The sequence below is a fragment of the Hyperolius riggenbachi genome, chromosome 9 (assembly GCF_040937935.1).
Source record: "Hyperolius riggenbachi isolate aHypRig1 chromosome 9, aHypRig1.pri, whole genome shotgun sequence".
In the NCBI taxonomy this organism is placed as follows: domain Eukaryota; kingdom Metazoa; phylum Chordata; class Amphibia; order Anura; family Hyperoliidae; genus Hyperolius; species Hyperolius riggenbachi.
Window position 1 is genome coordinate 262,734,839 of NC_090654.1, and position 15,330 is coordinate 262,750,168.

Genomic DNA, 15,330 nt, shown 5'->3' on the forward strand with positions numbered 1-15,330 from the left:
CCTGGGAAAGTCTTTAGTACTGTTTACCTCGATAATTGAAGCTCATGTGGGATGAAGGGGAGGGTCTGAGCACCGTTGATTGCCATGGGCGGATATCCACCCAAGTATATAATGAATGTGCACTATGAGGTGTATTGTTTGTCTGCACTGTCTGATGAAGGGGACCTGTTATTGGCCCCGAAACAATTGTCACTTTGATGTGCTGATGTAGCAATAAAGAAGATTACTGCAACGTGAATGGTGTGCTAGCCTGGATTCATACTTGGCTTTAAGTGAGAAGAAGATGGAGGCTGCCATACTTGTTTCCTTCTAAAGAATACCAGTTGTCTGATCTATGGCTAAACGTATTATAGGCAGATAATCAGCAGGATAGCCAGGCAACTGGTATTGCTTACAAGGATATAAATATGGCAGCTTCCATATACCTCTCACTTCAGTTGTCCCTTTAGGCTGGTTTCACAGTGGGACGTTACAGGCGCACGTTAGAGCAGCCTGTAACGCAGCCCACCGCACAGTAATGAAAAATCAATGGGGCTGTTCACAGTGCGGACGTTGCGTTACATTGTAACGCTGCGTCACAAGACAACGTACTGCATGCAGTACTTTGGACGCGGCTGAGCCACGTTAGACTGCTTGCACATGCTCAGTAACGTTGGGGAGGAGCGGAGAGCGGCCAGGCACATGGCTTATTAATATGCACTGCACGTTATGACGTGCAGTGTTTACTTCCTGGAGCAGCCGCTCTGTGCGGCGATTGGCCGGCGGGACCACGTGATGCCGCATGCGCACAAAAGCTGCACAACGCGGCTCACTCTGACGTCCAGATCCAGCACCACCAGGCGTTGAGTTAGGGGGACGTTATGCGACCTTAACGCCCCCTCTAACGCAACGTCCTGGTGTGAAATTAGCCTTAAGGCATATGTCAAACGTGACATATTGTCACATTTATAAGCCTTTGGCAGGGCCCTCCCTCCTTGTGTATCATACTTGATTGTGAACTCTACCTACAGAATAATGTTGTATTGTTGGCACTACTACTCCAGTGTATGATCTGGCACTAAGCGTCTTATTGCTTATTACCTGTTCTGTGCGGTCACCCCTGTTATCATTGTGTGTAACCATCTTTATTATCCAGCGCTGTGTAATATGTTGGTACTTTTTAAATCCAATAAATAATCTGCACTTTGATAATAGAGTAACAGTTAGGCATTATTCACATCCTTAATATCTGACGCCAGCCATTTTATTTTGTGCGTGTTTTTTTTTTTTTTATTTTTTTTTTTCAGCGCTTACCTGTGCGTTAGCATTTTTTTTTTATACAGCTTACAAAAGCGCTTTTGCACAAAAAATAAATAAATACATTCGCTGGCGTCAGAGATTTTTGTTTTTTTCACTTCGTCAATCAAGAGGTGAACTCTTTGACCCGGTAATGAATAAATACAATGTATTTATTCTTAAAAGCGCTGGGGAAATCGCTATACAAAGAGCTTTTTCTAGCGATTTCCCTATACCTTCCATTGAGGCAAATCGCCCCGAACATGGTACAGGTAATGCTTTGGGGAGCGGATCGGAATCGAACCACTTGTGTGAACACTCTCATAGGGAATCATTTCACAAGCGCTTTTAGGGCGCCCTTAGTGTGAACAAACCCTTACTCAGTTAGGGTCCTTTCACAGTGCTCTGTTCCATGGCAGAATAATTCTGCATGTCAACTCAATGCCCATACAATACTATGGGACTGTTCACAGTGCTGCATTATAACGGATCACGTTATTCTAACTCGCTGCATGCAGGCTTTGAATTGTGGTGATATCAATGTCCAGTATCCATTGCAGTTCACACTCATTATAATACATGCCTAATGGAACTGACCGCCGTGAACCCAGCCTTAAGCCGTGGTAGCCTGTGTACAGCAAAGTCCCCATTATCTGGAACTCAGACAACCAGAAGTTTCAACTAACCAGCATGCCTGAGGGATAACTGCTACCTCTTGGGGAAGGGAGGGGGTGGGGGGGGGGAGGAATTTGGGGTATTGGCAGGCGATAAAATACTTACCAAGCCTCCTGGGACATTTGGCAGCTTTCCTGTAGCTCCTAGCAGCTTTCCGGCATCCATATATGAAAGACGGCGTGTCACCTGAACCAGTGTAGGCCAGGTGACACGCCGACTTGCGTGCACGGGGAAGGATGGCTAGGAGGTATAACATCGCTAAAGGCTCGGTAATTATTGAAGGGGAGGTTTGTGCTTTTTCATCTGGTTGCCGTAGCAGTAGCAACTGGCAACCGAATGTATCCAGCATCAGGAGATCCCTGCCGGTGCTGGATACCGGGGACTATGCTGTGTGTAAAAAAAAAAAAAAAAAAAAAAACTCCCAACTTTTTGAGATAAGAAAGACACTTTAAGACACACCCCTTTCACACCTCGAAGCACACCCCCACCACACCCCTCATCATGCATATCACAAAGACAGTGTTCTCCCCAGAATTTTTTTCCAGCCGGGTGGCATGAAATAGTAGCCGGGTGGCATGAAAAAGTAGCCGGGTGGGTCAAGTTGAAAATGCAGGGCAACTCTGCTTACAGCATAGGAGGAGGTGAGGAAGTGAGCCGATGACAGCCGGGTGGTCATCAAATCTAGCCGGGTGGAGCACCCGGCTAAAAGAGCCTGGGGAGAACACTGCAAAGAATTCAGATGCCAAAGCTGTACCGTTAGTTTTATCATTCAGACCACACTAGTCCTTTGTATCATCATTAGTTTTCCTTTAATTTAACATTTAAAAATAAGAAACGTATCAATTTAAATGGTGGGAATGAAGTTTATAGTCAAACAAATTTTTCAGTAGAAAAATTCCTATTTACATAGATCTGTTCATGATTCTTGAAAGAGGAAGAGAGCGGGGCAGGGGGCTTGAGTTTCCAAAGAGGGACTGCCCCTCTGTATTTAGGTTGCCGAAGTCTGCTTCCCTTTTAGTTACAAAAATGGGGAAAAGTGGGCGGGTGATAACTCTGACTTCTGCTTTATAAATAAGTAAGCACTTTCTGTATCTATAAAAGAATTAACCATTGCAAAAAAAACTTGCCGTGTGTTGTTACCGCTAGTTTATAAATAATGGTAATCTTAAAGAGGTTCTTTAGCCTTTTAAAAAAAAAAATTCACTTACCTGGGGGTTCTACTGGTCCCCTGCAGACGTCCTGTCCCACGCTGGTCCTCAAGGGTCCTCAATTCCCCTGGAGCGGGTCACTTTCCCTTTCTTCATCTAACAAGACGAACGCCCAGTGGCGTAGCTAAGGAGCTGTGGGCCCCGATGCAAGTTTTACATTGGGGCCCCCCCAAGCCCTCTATACATAACAATTGATACCGCGCACCAAAACCTGTCAACGACTACAGTGTGCATGTAGGGGATGGGGAGCAGTTTAATGATTACCACTATTCAAAGTATCTATAGAAGTTATTATTACCAGCACAAGACCAATAGAGAGCTAAAACTGTAGTTGAGGGAGGACCCTTCGGGGCCCCTTTGGCCCAAGGGCCCCAATGCAGTCTTAACCTCCGCAACACCTATTGCTACGCCCCTGCGAACGCATCCTCGCTCGCATCACCGGGAGCGTTCTGCGCAGTAAGGAGTTTTCTCATACTGTACCTTTTGTAGGACGCTCCCGCAGCGGGAGCGAGGATGCGCACGGCCGCGCAGACGCAGTGGCGTTCGTCTAGTTAGAAGCACCAGGTAAGTAAAACTTTTTTTTAAGGTTAAAGAACCACTTTAATAAAGGTGTCAATGCACTGATAAAAATATCATCTATATATATATAAAATCGGATGTGTGTATGTATGTGTGTGTATGTATGTGCCGCGATCACTCGAAAACGGCTTGACCGATTTGAACGAAACTTGGTATACAGATCCCTTACTACCTGGGATGATATGTTCTGGGGGTCTCGCGTCCCCCCCTGCACACCTGGGCGGAGCTACAAACAGCAAATCAGATTTCACCTATTCAAGTCAATGGAAAAGACTGCCATTCTCACAGTAATCAAGCCAGAGTCCCCACACTCGGCACAGTTGGTCACTTGGTGACAGAGGTTACGAATCCAGGAAAAGTGGGAGGAGCATAAAACAGCCAATCAAATTTCAGCCATTCATTTAAATGGGAAAATGTAAACTGCAACCATTCTTAGACTGTTAATAGCAGGGTTCTCAAACTTGCCACCCTTGGTCACTGGGTGAATGCGATTAAGATTCAAGAAAGTGGGTGGAGCCTACAACAGCCAATCAAAATTCACCTATTGATTTTCAAGGGGAATATTTAAACTGCTGCCATTCTTACACTGTTAATGGCAGAGGCTTCAAACTTGCTACAGTCGGTCTTTGGGTGACTGGGGTCCAAATTCACTAAAGGGGCGGGGCCACCTACAGCCAATCAGATTTCCTTGGTGGATAAACTGCTTCCATTCACACATTTTTGATGCCAGGAACCTGAAAGCTCACAAACTTGGTCACTGGGTGACTGTGTGTCAAGGTTACAAAAAGTGGGCGGAGCTAAAAACAAATTTCACTGGAAAATATAAACTGCAGCCATTCTTACACCGTTAATGGCAGGGTCCTCAAACTTTGCACAGTTGGTCACTGGGTGAATGAGATTAGGATTTTGGAAGGTGGGTGGAGCCTACAAAAGCCAATAAAAATTCACCTTTTGATTTTCAAAGGGAATATTTAAACTGCTACCATTCTTATACTGTTAATAGCAAATGCCCAGTTGGTCACTGGGTGACTAGGGTTCAAATTCAGAAAGGGGGCGGAGCCACAAACAGCCATATTTGTTTATTTTTCAATGGAAATATACAAAGTATTGATACCAAGGACCCCAAAGCTGATAAACTTGATAATTGAGTGACTGTATGTCAAGGTTAGAAAAAGTGGCCGGTGCCAACAACTACATTTTTAACATGGCAGGGTTTCCAAAATTGACACAATTGGCCACTGGGTGACTGGGATGAATATTCAGAAATGTGGGTGGAGCCTACAACAGCCAATCAAAATTGACCTATTGATTTTTAAGGGGAATATTTACATTGCTACCATTCTTACATTGTTAATGGCAGAGGCCTCAAACCTGATACAGTCAGTTATTGGGTGACTGGGGTCGGTCCAAATTCATTAAAGGGGTGGAGCCACAAACAGCCAATCAGATCTCTTAGATTGATTTCAGCCGTTTGCTTATTGGCAGGTTTCTCAAACGTGACACAGTTGGCCACTGGGTGACTGGGACTAATATTCAGGAAAGTGGGTGGAGCCTACAGCAGCCAATCAAAATTTACCTTTTGATTTTCAAGGGGAATATTTACATTGGCGCCATTCATACTCTTAAAGGGCCCATACACTCAACCGATTTTCTGACCGATCGATCCCGATCGATCGTTTGCAAATCGGTTGGCCAATCGACTGATCGATGGCCGATTTCGATGGATTTCCATCGAACTGGCAGGGTGGAAAATTTAGGTCGATCTGGTGAGATTGCTTATCAGTTTGCATTGGCCTTAATGGAAATCTGATGGCAAAAAAATGCCATCAGATCGAATTTCAATAGATTTTAAACTGAAATCTATTGGAATTCTATCCTGGTAAAAAATGTTCTAAAAACGCATCAGATAGATCATCAGATGCATTTCTTATCTATCTGCTGCCAATCTGACGAGTGTATGGGCACCTTTAATGGCAGAGGCCTCAAATCTGGTACAGTCAGTTACTGGGAGACTGGGGTTTAAATTCTGAAGGGAGCGGGCCAAACACAGCCAATCAGATTTGTTTCATTTCAATGGTAAAATGCAACTTATTTATGCCAAGGGCCCCAAAGCTCATAAACTTGGTCATTAAGTGACTGTATGTTAAGGTTAGAAATAGTGGGTGGAGCCAAAAACAACTAACTTTTTACATTGGAAAATATAAACTGCAGCTTTTCTTACACTGTTAATGGCAGGGTTCTCAAACTTCCCACAGTTGATCACTGGGTGACTGGGATTAATATTCAAAAAAGTAGGTGGAGCCTACAAGAGCCAATCAAAATTCACCTACTGATTTTCAAGGGGAATATTGAGACTGCAGCCATTCTTACACTGTTAATGGCACAGGCCTCAAACCTGCTACAGTCAGTTGTTAAGTGTCTGGGGTTCAAACTCAGTAAAGGGGCGGAGCCAAACACAGCCAATCAGATTTTTTTGCTGCATAAACTGCTTCCATTAGCAGAATTTTGATGCCAGGAACCCAAAAGCTCACAAACTTGATCAGTGAGTGACTGTGTGTCAATGTTACAAAAACTGGGTGGAGTCAAAAACAGATTTTTCTGGGAAATTGTAAACTGCAGCCTTTCTTCACTGTTAATGGCAGGGTTCTCAAACTTTGCACAGATGCTTACTGGGTGACTGGGATTAATATTCAGAAAAGTGGGTGGAGCCTAAAAATGCCAATCAAAAATCACATTTCGCTTTTCAAGGAGAATATTAAAATTGCTACCATTCTTGCACTGTTAATGGCACAAGCCTCAAACCTGGTACAGTTGGTCATTGGGTCACTGGGGTTCAAATTCAGAAAAGGGGACAGAGCCACAAACAGTCAATCAGATTTGTTTCATTTCATGGGAAAGTACAAATTAACGATGCCAAGGACCCCAAAGCTCACAAAATTGGTCATTGAGTGACTGTGTGTCCAGGTTACAAAAAGTGGGCGGAACCGAAACCAAATTTCACTGGGAAAATAAACTGCAGCCATTCTTACACTGTTAATGGCAGGGTTATTAAACTTTGCCCAGATAATAATAATTGCAGTATTTGTATAGCGCATTTCTCCTGTCGGACTCAAAGCACTTGCGAGGCAGCCACTAGAGCGCACTCAGTAGGCAGTAGCAGTGTTAAGGAGACTTGCCCAAGAAACTCCTTACTGAAATAGGTGCTGGCTTACTGAACAGGCAGAGCCGAGATTTGAACCCAGGTGGTCACTGGGTGACTGAGATTAATATTCAGGGAAGTGGGTGGAGCCTATAATAGCCAATCAAAATTCACCTGTTGATTTTCAAGGGGAATATTTAAATTGCTGCCATTTTTACACTGCTAATAGCAGATGCTTCAAACCTGCTACAGTTGATCATTGAGTGACTAAGGCACATGTGTCAAACTCCAGGCCTGGAGGGCCAGATCCATGCCGGTGTTTAGGATGGACTGAGAAAGAAAGGAATGTGTTCTACCTGATGGACCGCACCTTTCCTGATTCAGACCCATCAATTAATTTGAGCTGTATCAAAAATGTGTGAGGATCTCGGCCCTCGTAGGACCGGTTTGACATCCCTGGACTAAGGTTCAAATGCTGGAGAGGGGGTGAAGCCACAAACAGCCAATCTGATTTGTTTCATTTCATGGGAATATACAAATTATTGATGCCAAGGACCCCAAAGCTCACAAACTTGATCATTGAGTGTTTGTGCGTTCGGGTTAGAAAGTGGGCGGAGCCAACACCAGTCAAATACATACACAGGCAACGCTGGGTCATCAGTGGGTGGAGACAAATACAAATTTCACTGGGAAAATGTAAACTGCAGCCATTCTTACACTGGTAATGGCAGGGTTCTCAAACTTTGCACAGTTGGTCACTGGGTGACTGAGATTAATATTCAGAAAAGTGGGTGGAGCCTACAAAAGTGAATCAAACTTCACCTATTGCTTTTCCAGGGGAATATTTAATTGCTGCTATTCTTGCACTGTTAATGGCACAGGCCTCAAACCTGGTACAGTTGGTCATTGGGGTTTGAATTCAGAAAAGGGGGCAGAGCCACAAACAGCCAATCAGATTTTTTAATTTCAATGCAAATTATTGATACCAAAGACCGCAAAGCTCACAAACTTGGTCATTGAGTAATTGTGTGTTAGGGTTAGAAAAAATGGGTGGAGCCAACACCAGCCAAATACATACCAGGACAATGCCGGGCAATCAGCTAGTTGCTTTATAAATTAGCCCCAAAATGAGCAAAAAAAAAACCCAAATTGCAATAATGGCTGGATATTTTACTGGTTAAAGCAAAACTGTACAGTACTGAAAATAATATCCTGAGATGTGTGTGTGTGTGTGTGTGTGTGTATGTGTGTGTGGTGTGCAGTAACGGTAGCTCTACCTTTCCTAGCGTCTCATGTTCTGATATTTAGTTTAAAGTGGTCTGAAACTCAGCATGTCTTCTTTGCTTTAAAAGATTCCTTACAGCTTTAAACCTACTACCAGAAAAAATTGTAGCAGAACAACTCCTTCAGCTTATGATCCAAACAGGAGATAACATTCTTTTTACATTCCTCAGTTGTTATATTGTGTTTAACAACTTAAAACAAGCTCAAGCATGCACATAGTTCAGAACAGCTCACTAGAAGATTTTAATATATAATGAAAAGCAGCTTCAATAAAATGCAATGGCAGCTTTCAGAGCAGATGAACTACTTTAGGAATTTGTAATTTGTAAATGGACAATATTGTGCGCAAAAGCGGATATGGTGACTGTATGGGTAATAAAATGTAGGAAAACCCATTCTTATTGAATGTGACGTCAGTTTCAGACCACTTTAAGGGCCCGTTTCCACTAGAGCAAATCTGTCTGCGTTTTCTGCATGCAGATTTGCATAGCCAATACAAGTGGATGGGACTGTTTCCACTTGTCAGAATTTCTGAGCGTTTTTCTGTGCAGAAAAAATCTGCACGGTAGACCCCGCAGAATTCGCATACCGCACACTGCTATGCAAATCTCTTACAATGTATTTACTAGGAAAAACGCATGCAATTTTTACCACGATTTCGCATGCGATTTCGCATGAAAACCATGTAAAAATCACACAGGCACGTACATGGTTAAAATCGCATATACACTAACCTATGCGAAATCACTGTAAAAATCGCATGCGATTTTGCTCCCGCATGCGATTTCGTCAGCGGGATCTGCGGCGATACCGCACAAGTGAAAACAGGCCCTAAGGGCATTTCTAAAGAAACAGTGGGGGAAAGGCTGCGCATCCCTAAACACATGCTGCAATGGAATGGTTAATCACACAGGCATGCACCACCTCTGCTAGACTGAAAAATGCATGCCCTGCATCCAAAACAAGTGCTAACATTTATTACGCTAGGAGGAACTTTAGCTTCCAATATGGTTTGCATGCAAAGTAGAATGTACTAGACACTTGCGCCACGGTGAAGCAAACCTCCGGGCAAGTGACCTAACCTAAATTTAAAACTTTGGGAGCAGCTAAGCAAAAAATATGTGTAACTTACATTTTTTGGACAGCGAGGAGAACGCCAGCGCATACCACTAAGGCTGCATCCGAAATGACCACCAGCTCATGTGTGCAATATATATATATATATATATATATATATATATATATATATATATATATATATATATATATATATATATATATATATATATATATATATATATATATATATATATATATATATTATAGTTTTTAGTAAGTTATTTGCAAATACACTTTTTAAAAATAACCATGTGGAAGGTGAATAGGATACTCCGTTTACATTTTGGAATAAGAGGCCCGGCAGTGTCGGCATGCATGGATGTACTGTATGCCCAGCACAGCAGAGTGAGCCAGACAGCTCCATCTGCTGTAATTGCTAGGAGGGAGGAGGAGGAGCTGTTCCCACCCATGTGACAGTCTGCAGTGTGTATTATCCCATCTAATCTTGTACAGCAGGCTGATTTTACAGAAGCAGCTACACTGGGAGTGAGTTAGCACATCCAAGCACACAAAAAACAGCAAGATCTACTTATCTGGGGCTTTCTCCAGCCCCTGGCAGCAGTCTATCTGTCTCTTGACGAAGCTCCGGATCCCCTCCATTGCAGATGCCGACCTCACCAGGCTGGCATCTACTGCACGTCCGCAGTAGACACCAGAACTGCAGCGAGGGACAGGTTGGTTGCCCGGGGCTGGAGGAAGCCCCAAGTTTTGTTTTTGTTTTTTGTGGGTGTGTTTGTTCGGACCTAAAAAATTAAATACAGTAAACCCTCCGTTATCCAGAACTTGGTTAAGCAGAATCCTTATGCAACCAGAAAATGTTTTTTGCCTTGCAAGATGCAGAAGTCAACTTTTAGGCTGGGGAAGCATACTTTTCATTGCCTGTATGCTTCACTGTACCTACTGTATGCAACGTTAACACACCATTAAAGTGACACTGAAGCGGAAACAACTTTTGATATAATAATTTGTATGTGTAGTACGGATAATTAATAGAACATTAGTAGCAAAGAAGAGTCTCGTGTTTATTTTCAGTTCTATAGTTTTTTATATTGTGTGTGTGTGTGTGTGTGTGTGTTTGTGTGTGTGTGTGTTTGTGTGTGTGTGTGTTTGTGTGTTTGTGTGTTTGTGTGTGTGTGTGTTTGTGTGTTTGTGTGTTTGTGTGTTTGTGTGTTTGTGTGTTTGTGTGTTTGTGTGTGTGTTTGTGTGTTTGTGTGTGTGTGTGTTTGTGTGTGTGTGTGTGTGTGTGTGTGTGTGTGTGTGTGTGTGTGTGTTTGTGTGTTTGTGTGTGTGTGTGTGTGTTTGTGTGTGTATGTATGTATGTATGTATATACATTTGCATCATTCTCTAATATTAGCAGTTTACAAACTACACTCTGCATTTTAAACTATGAAACAGAGCAGATGTGTTCAAATGACCCTTTGAACTCCTCTGCAGTAAAATGTTATCTGAAGTTGTCTTTCACTGTTTCTTTGATGTATAAGTGCTTTAGAAAATATCACTGCTCTCTGGCTAAATTAGTCGGAGAGCATAGAGAAGCTCTTTTGCATAGATAACAAGTGAAGTTTCTTAACTCTTCCTGTACTGGGAACGATATGAGACTCATATCTGTGCTACTAATGTTCTGTTTCTTGGCTCTACTACACACACAAATCATTACTGTATATCAGAAGTTTATTTTCACTTCAGATTCCCTTTAATGTGCATTACAACTTTTCTTTTTTGTTACGGTGTAATTTTGCGTTGCGACGTTAAAGTCGCATCACAATGCAAAGTCCCACTGTGAGCCTAGCCTTGAGGTAGCCTAGCGATGATGGGCAGATTCGACAAAGAGACAAATCTCTCTCTTAAAGGGACCCTGAGTAGTACATAGAATAAAAAAAAACTGGGGCTTCCTCCAGTCCACCGTAGGCCATGAGGTCCTCCGACTTCCTCCTGGCTCCTCTCTGTGTCCCTCCGGCGGCTCCAGTTACCTGCGAAACACGGGCCGGGTGTGAGGCCGGCTCTTTCTGGATCTTGACGCTTGGTGTCATCATGCTGGCCCCAATGTGTCATCACAGCGGCCGACATGACAGTCCTGCGCATGCGCAGTTTTCTAACTCTAAAACGCGCATGCGCAGGACTGTCATGCCGGCCACCGTGATGACGCGTATCGGCCGGCGTAATGACACCAAGCGTCAAGATCCAGGAAGGACCGGCCCGACCCCCAGCCCGGGCATCGCCAGTAACCGGAGGAGCCAGGAGGACGCCGGCGGATATGTAATGTATATGTGCTGTAATGTGCATCTATACATTACCTGTCCTGTGTCACAGTGTCCATCCATCTTCCGCCTCCTATTAGCCGCATACACGCTGCCGGCATGGCGTGTGACATCAGGCACTGGTGTGTTATGTGCCGGCTAATAGAAGGCGGAAGACGGATGGACAGACACCGTGACACAGAACAGGTAATATATAGATGCACATTACAGCGCACACACACACAGCGGCCGACGCGGCGGGGTTTTGTCGCTCCTCCTGATTTTACTTGCCATTACCGCAGTGCACAAAATCGAGCAAGTCGGCCCTACATCTTGCATATCCGATCGACAATGCGACCAATTTCGGTCCGACATTGGCTGCATGGTTGGTCGGGCATGCACTTGGCGGCACTGATTTTTGTCCCATTTCGATTATAGTAATTTAATCGGATGATCGATTGGCTACCAAGTTGCCTAATGTATGGACGAGTTCACATTTCTTTATACAGTAATAAACCGCTGTTACATTAAGTCTGTCCTTTGTCTTAATTTGTTTTTAATTACTGTATTTCAACATTCATACAGAGATAATGGTAAGTATACAGTGTGGGGTACAGCACTGTACTAGCTCGGCCTATTTTTAACATTGACTCTCAACCAACCAAAAACTACTTATGAAGCATCAGCCAATCCCCACTTGTGCCGGATAATGAGGGGTATTACTATATCTGTAATTTTAAAACTATTTTATTTTTTTTCTTTCAAAAATGATCAACTGCCAAACTCTTGAATGGTATTCCGTCTCGGTCTTTAGGGCTTGTTTCCACTGTTGCGACGCGATTTCGGCCGCATTCCGACGCTTGTAAAAACGCATGCGGATGCGTTTCCACATGCGTTTTTACCCGCGATTTCGCCTGCGATTTCGCATGGCAGGGTGCCATGCGAAATTAACCATGACACTGCCAGGGCTAAATAAAATTGAAAAAGGTGCGAAATCGCACGCGAAATCGCGGGTAAAAACGCATGTAACAAACGCATGCGTTTTTACTATTAAATACATTAGCGGCGATTCGCACGGATTCCCGACGCAGGCGAAATCGTTGGCTCTTTTGTGCGTTTTTTTCACGCTGAAAAAAACGCACCTCAACAACGCTACAGTGGAAACAGGCCCATCCACTTGTATTACATGTGCGGATCTGCATGCGTTGGACGCATGCAGATTCGCGATAGTGGAAACGAGCCCTTAGTCAGCTTTTTGACTGACAAGGACAATTTATCATAAAAGAAAAATTCTAATATTTAAAATGGATAAATGTACATTTCTCCAAGAGCAAAATGCCCTATAAATGTTTTCCTATGTTGCTAAAACTCAAAGTAGGTAGTGAAAATCTGACAGGTTTTGTACTAGTCCATCTCCACATGGGCATTCTCAGTTATTTCTTTTTATACAAAAGCACTTGCTGAGCTGCAATTGCTGGGTCCTACTGACAAATTGGTGTGTGAACGAGTAGGGAGGCTGGCTGATATCTTGGTATAGATCCTTCCCAGTGAGTGCTTTGTAGAGAATAAAGGTAATAACACTGTCAGCTTTTTACTGTTTACATGTACTGACAGCAACATGGGAAATGAGTCATTTATAATGCATTTTTCTCTGGTAGAAATGTACATCTTGCATTTGAAGAATGTTGGCCACAGGGATTGGGACTCAAACCTTTGCATGACAGTTTAGAGCCAAGTGCTGCACAGACACCTCACAACTCTTTTCTTTCTTTTTTATTTATTTATTTCTTTTTTCTTTTTTTTTTTGGGGGGGGGGGGGGGTGTTATCTGCATAAGAGCAGACATTTTGCTGACAAGTCAGTAGTAGTACCTGAGCATGTCAGCAGATAAGAGCAGAACCAAGTCACTGATCTGTACGAGAAGTCTTGTCCCTTACAGTGTAAACAGCAAGTGACCATAAAAACCAGGGGTGTGGAGTTGGTACAAAAATCATCCAACTCCAACTATTCAGTTTATGAAACCACCGACTACAGTTACCCAAAATTGCTCCGACTCCACAGCCCTGATAAAAACGGAGTAATATAATAATAATAATAATAATAATAATAATAATAATCCGAACATTTGTATAGCGCTTTTCTCCTGTCGGACTCAAAGCGCTCAAGAGCTGCAGCCACTGGGGCGCGCTCAAGAGGCCACCCTGCAGTGTTAGGGAGTCTTGCCTTGAACTCCTTACTGAATAGGTACTTGACCTAGCCAGGATTCGAACCCTGGTCTCCCATGTCAAAGGAGTAGCTTTTCACTTCTGTATAATTACTAGCGCTAAATTTAATTTGGTCTTCTGTGTATTCAGTCTGCTGAATTATCCAAAAGGTTTGGTTTTTTTGTTGTAAGGTGTGGTTTCAGGGCCTTTTTCTACTACCCTGCGATTTGCTATTTGATTCTGATCGCAAATCGCAAGGTATATTAAACGAATGGAAACTGCAGCAGCAATTTCCATTAGTGCGATCCGATTGTGATGCGATTTTGGTCAAAACGCAATCGTCGTCCTGCTGCGTTTTGTATGCGATTGAGCTGTACTATAAAGAGTATAGTAGCTCAATCGCATGGAGGAAATTGAAACGCGATTTGCAATTGCATTTCATAGTGGAAAAGAGCCCTAAATCTCACTTTTAAATCCTTAATGACTGCTTTAATTTTTTTTATTTCTTTTAACACTTTTTAAAACTATGAACTGCTGATGTCTAACAACTGATGAGAACTCCTCTGATCTCTTTTCAGAAATTACTTGGATGTGGAGATCTCCCTTTCCCAAGAACAGATCCAGAAATACACAGACTGTGTGCAGGTGTATATAAACAGCATAGCCCGGGAGCTGCGGAGACTCTTCCTGGTCCAGGACCTGGTGGACTCACTAAAGGTATGTCTGATGGCCTCCTACCTGCCACCTCCGCACCTAACCACAATGCTCCTCCTTCTTCAGTATGTCTCAAATTACCATCCACAGCCACTCATGGGTCCGGGTGTCCAGTTGGTAGAAGCCGATTGATCACTATAAAGGTGGCCACACACCATACAATTTTTAAAATATCTGTTCAATTTAAGAATTGCAATACATTTTTTCTGACTGATTGTAACATTTTAAAAATATGACCAATGTACCACACACGTATGTTCAATTTTTCCCCAATTATGATAAAAATGATTGGAAACTCTGAGAAAATTGCTAGGATGTGTATATTAATAATTGGACAATCCAACACACACCATACAATCTTTAGAAAAATTGAAGAAAAATATCTGGCATTCCGGATCGATTAAAATCGAAGAAAACGGGAAATCCGATCGGATTTTTCAGTCGAATGAAAAAAGAGCTTTCGATTTTTTTCGGGAGATCCGATCGTTTTTATCGAATGAACGTAAAATCGGATCATTTTATTGTATCGTGTGTGGCCACCTTAATAAAGACATAGTTAGTTTGTATACATTTGTAAACTGAAGTTAATTGTTTTGAAATAAGGGTTCTAAATTACCTTTTTTAGTCTATTCCTTTGTGAGACTTTGATTAAAGTGCACCTGAACTGAGAGGGATATGAATTCTGCCATATATACCGGTATTTTCTTTTGTTTTAGCCTATTTTTAATCACAATGTAAGTGCAATACTGTGGCATGTCACAGCACCATCGACAACCTCCTGCGCCGCCTTCCCCCCCCCCCCCCCTGCTCTGCTCAGCTGTAATCTTTGACTGAGTAGGATGTTGATTATGTGTGGAGAGGAAGTGGCAGTTCCTCTCCCCTAATCTGTCCCCTTC

The 15,330-nt window shown here is 42.9% G+C and overlaps 1 protein-coding gene across 2 annotated transcripts in view; it reads left to right on the forward strand.

The window, feature by feature from the left end:
• RTN1 (reticulon 1) overlaps positions 1-15,330 on the forward strand; it is a 283,915-nt gene that overhangs the window by 252,963 nt on the left and 15,622 nt on the right. For both annotated transcript variants that reach the window (XM_068254434.1, XM_068254435.1), the window contains one exon: positions 14,299-14,437. In XM_068254434.1, the coding sequence (XP_068110535.1) occupies positions 14,299-14,437 (139 nt within the window). The remainder of the gene's footprint in view (positions 1-14,298; positions 14,438-15,330) is intronic.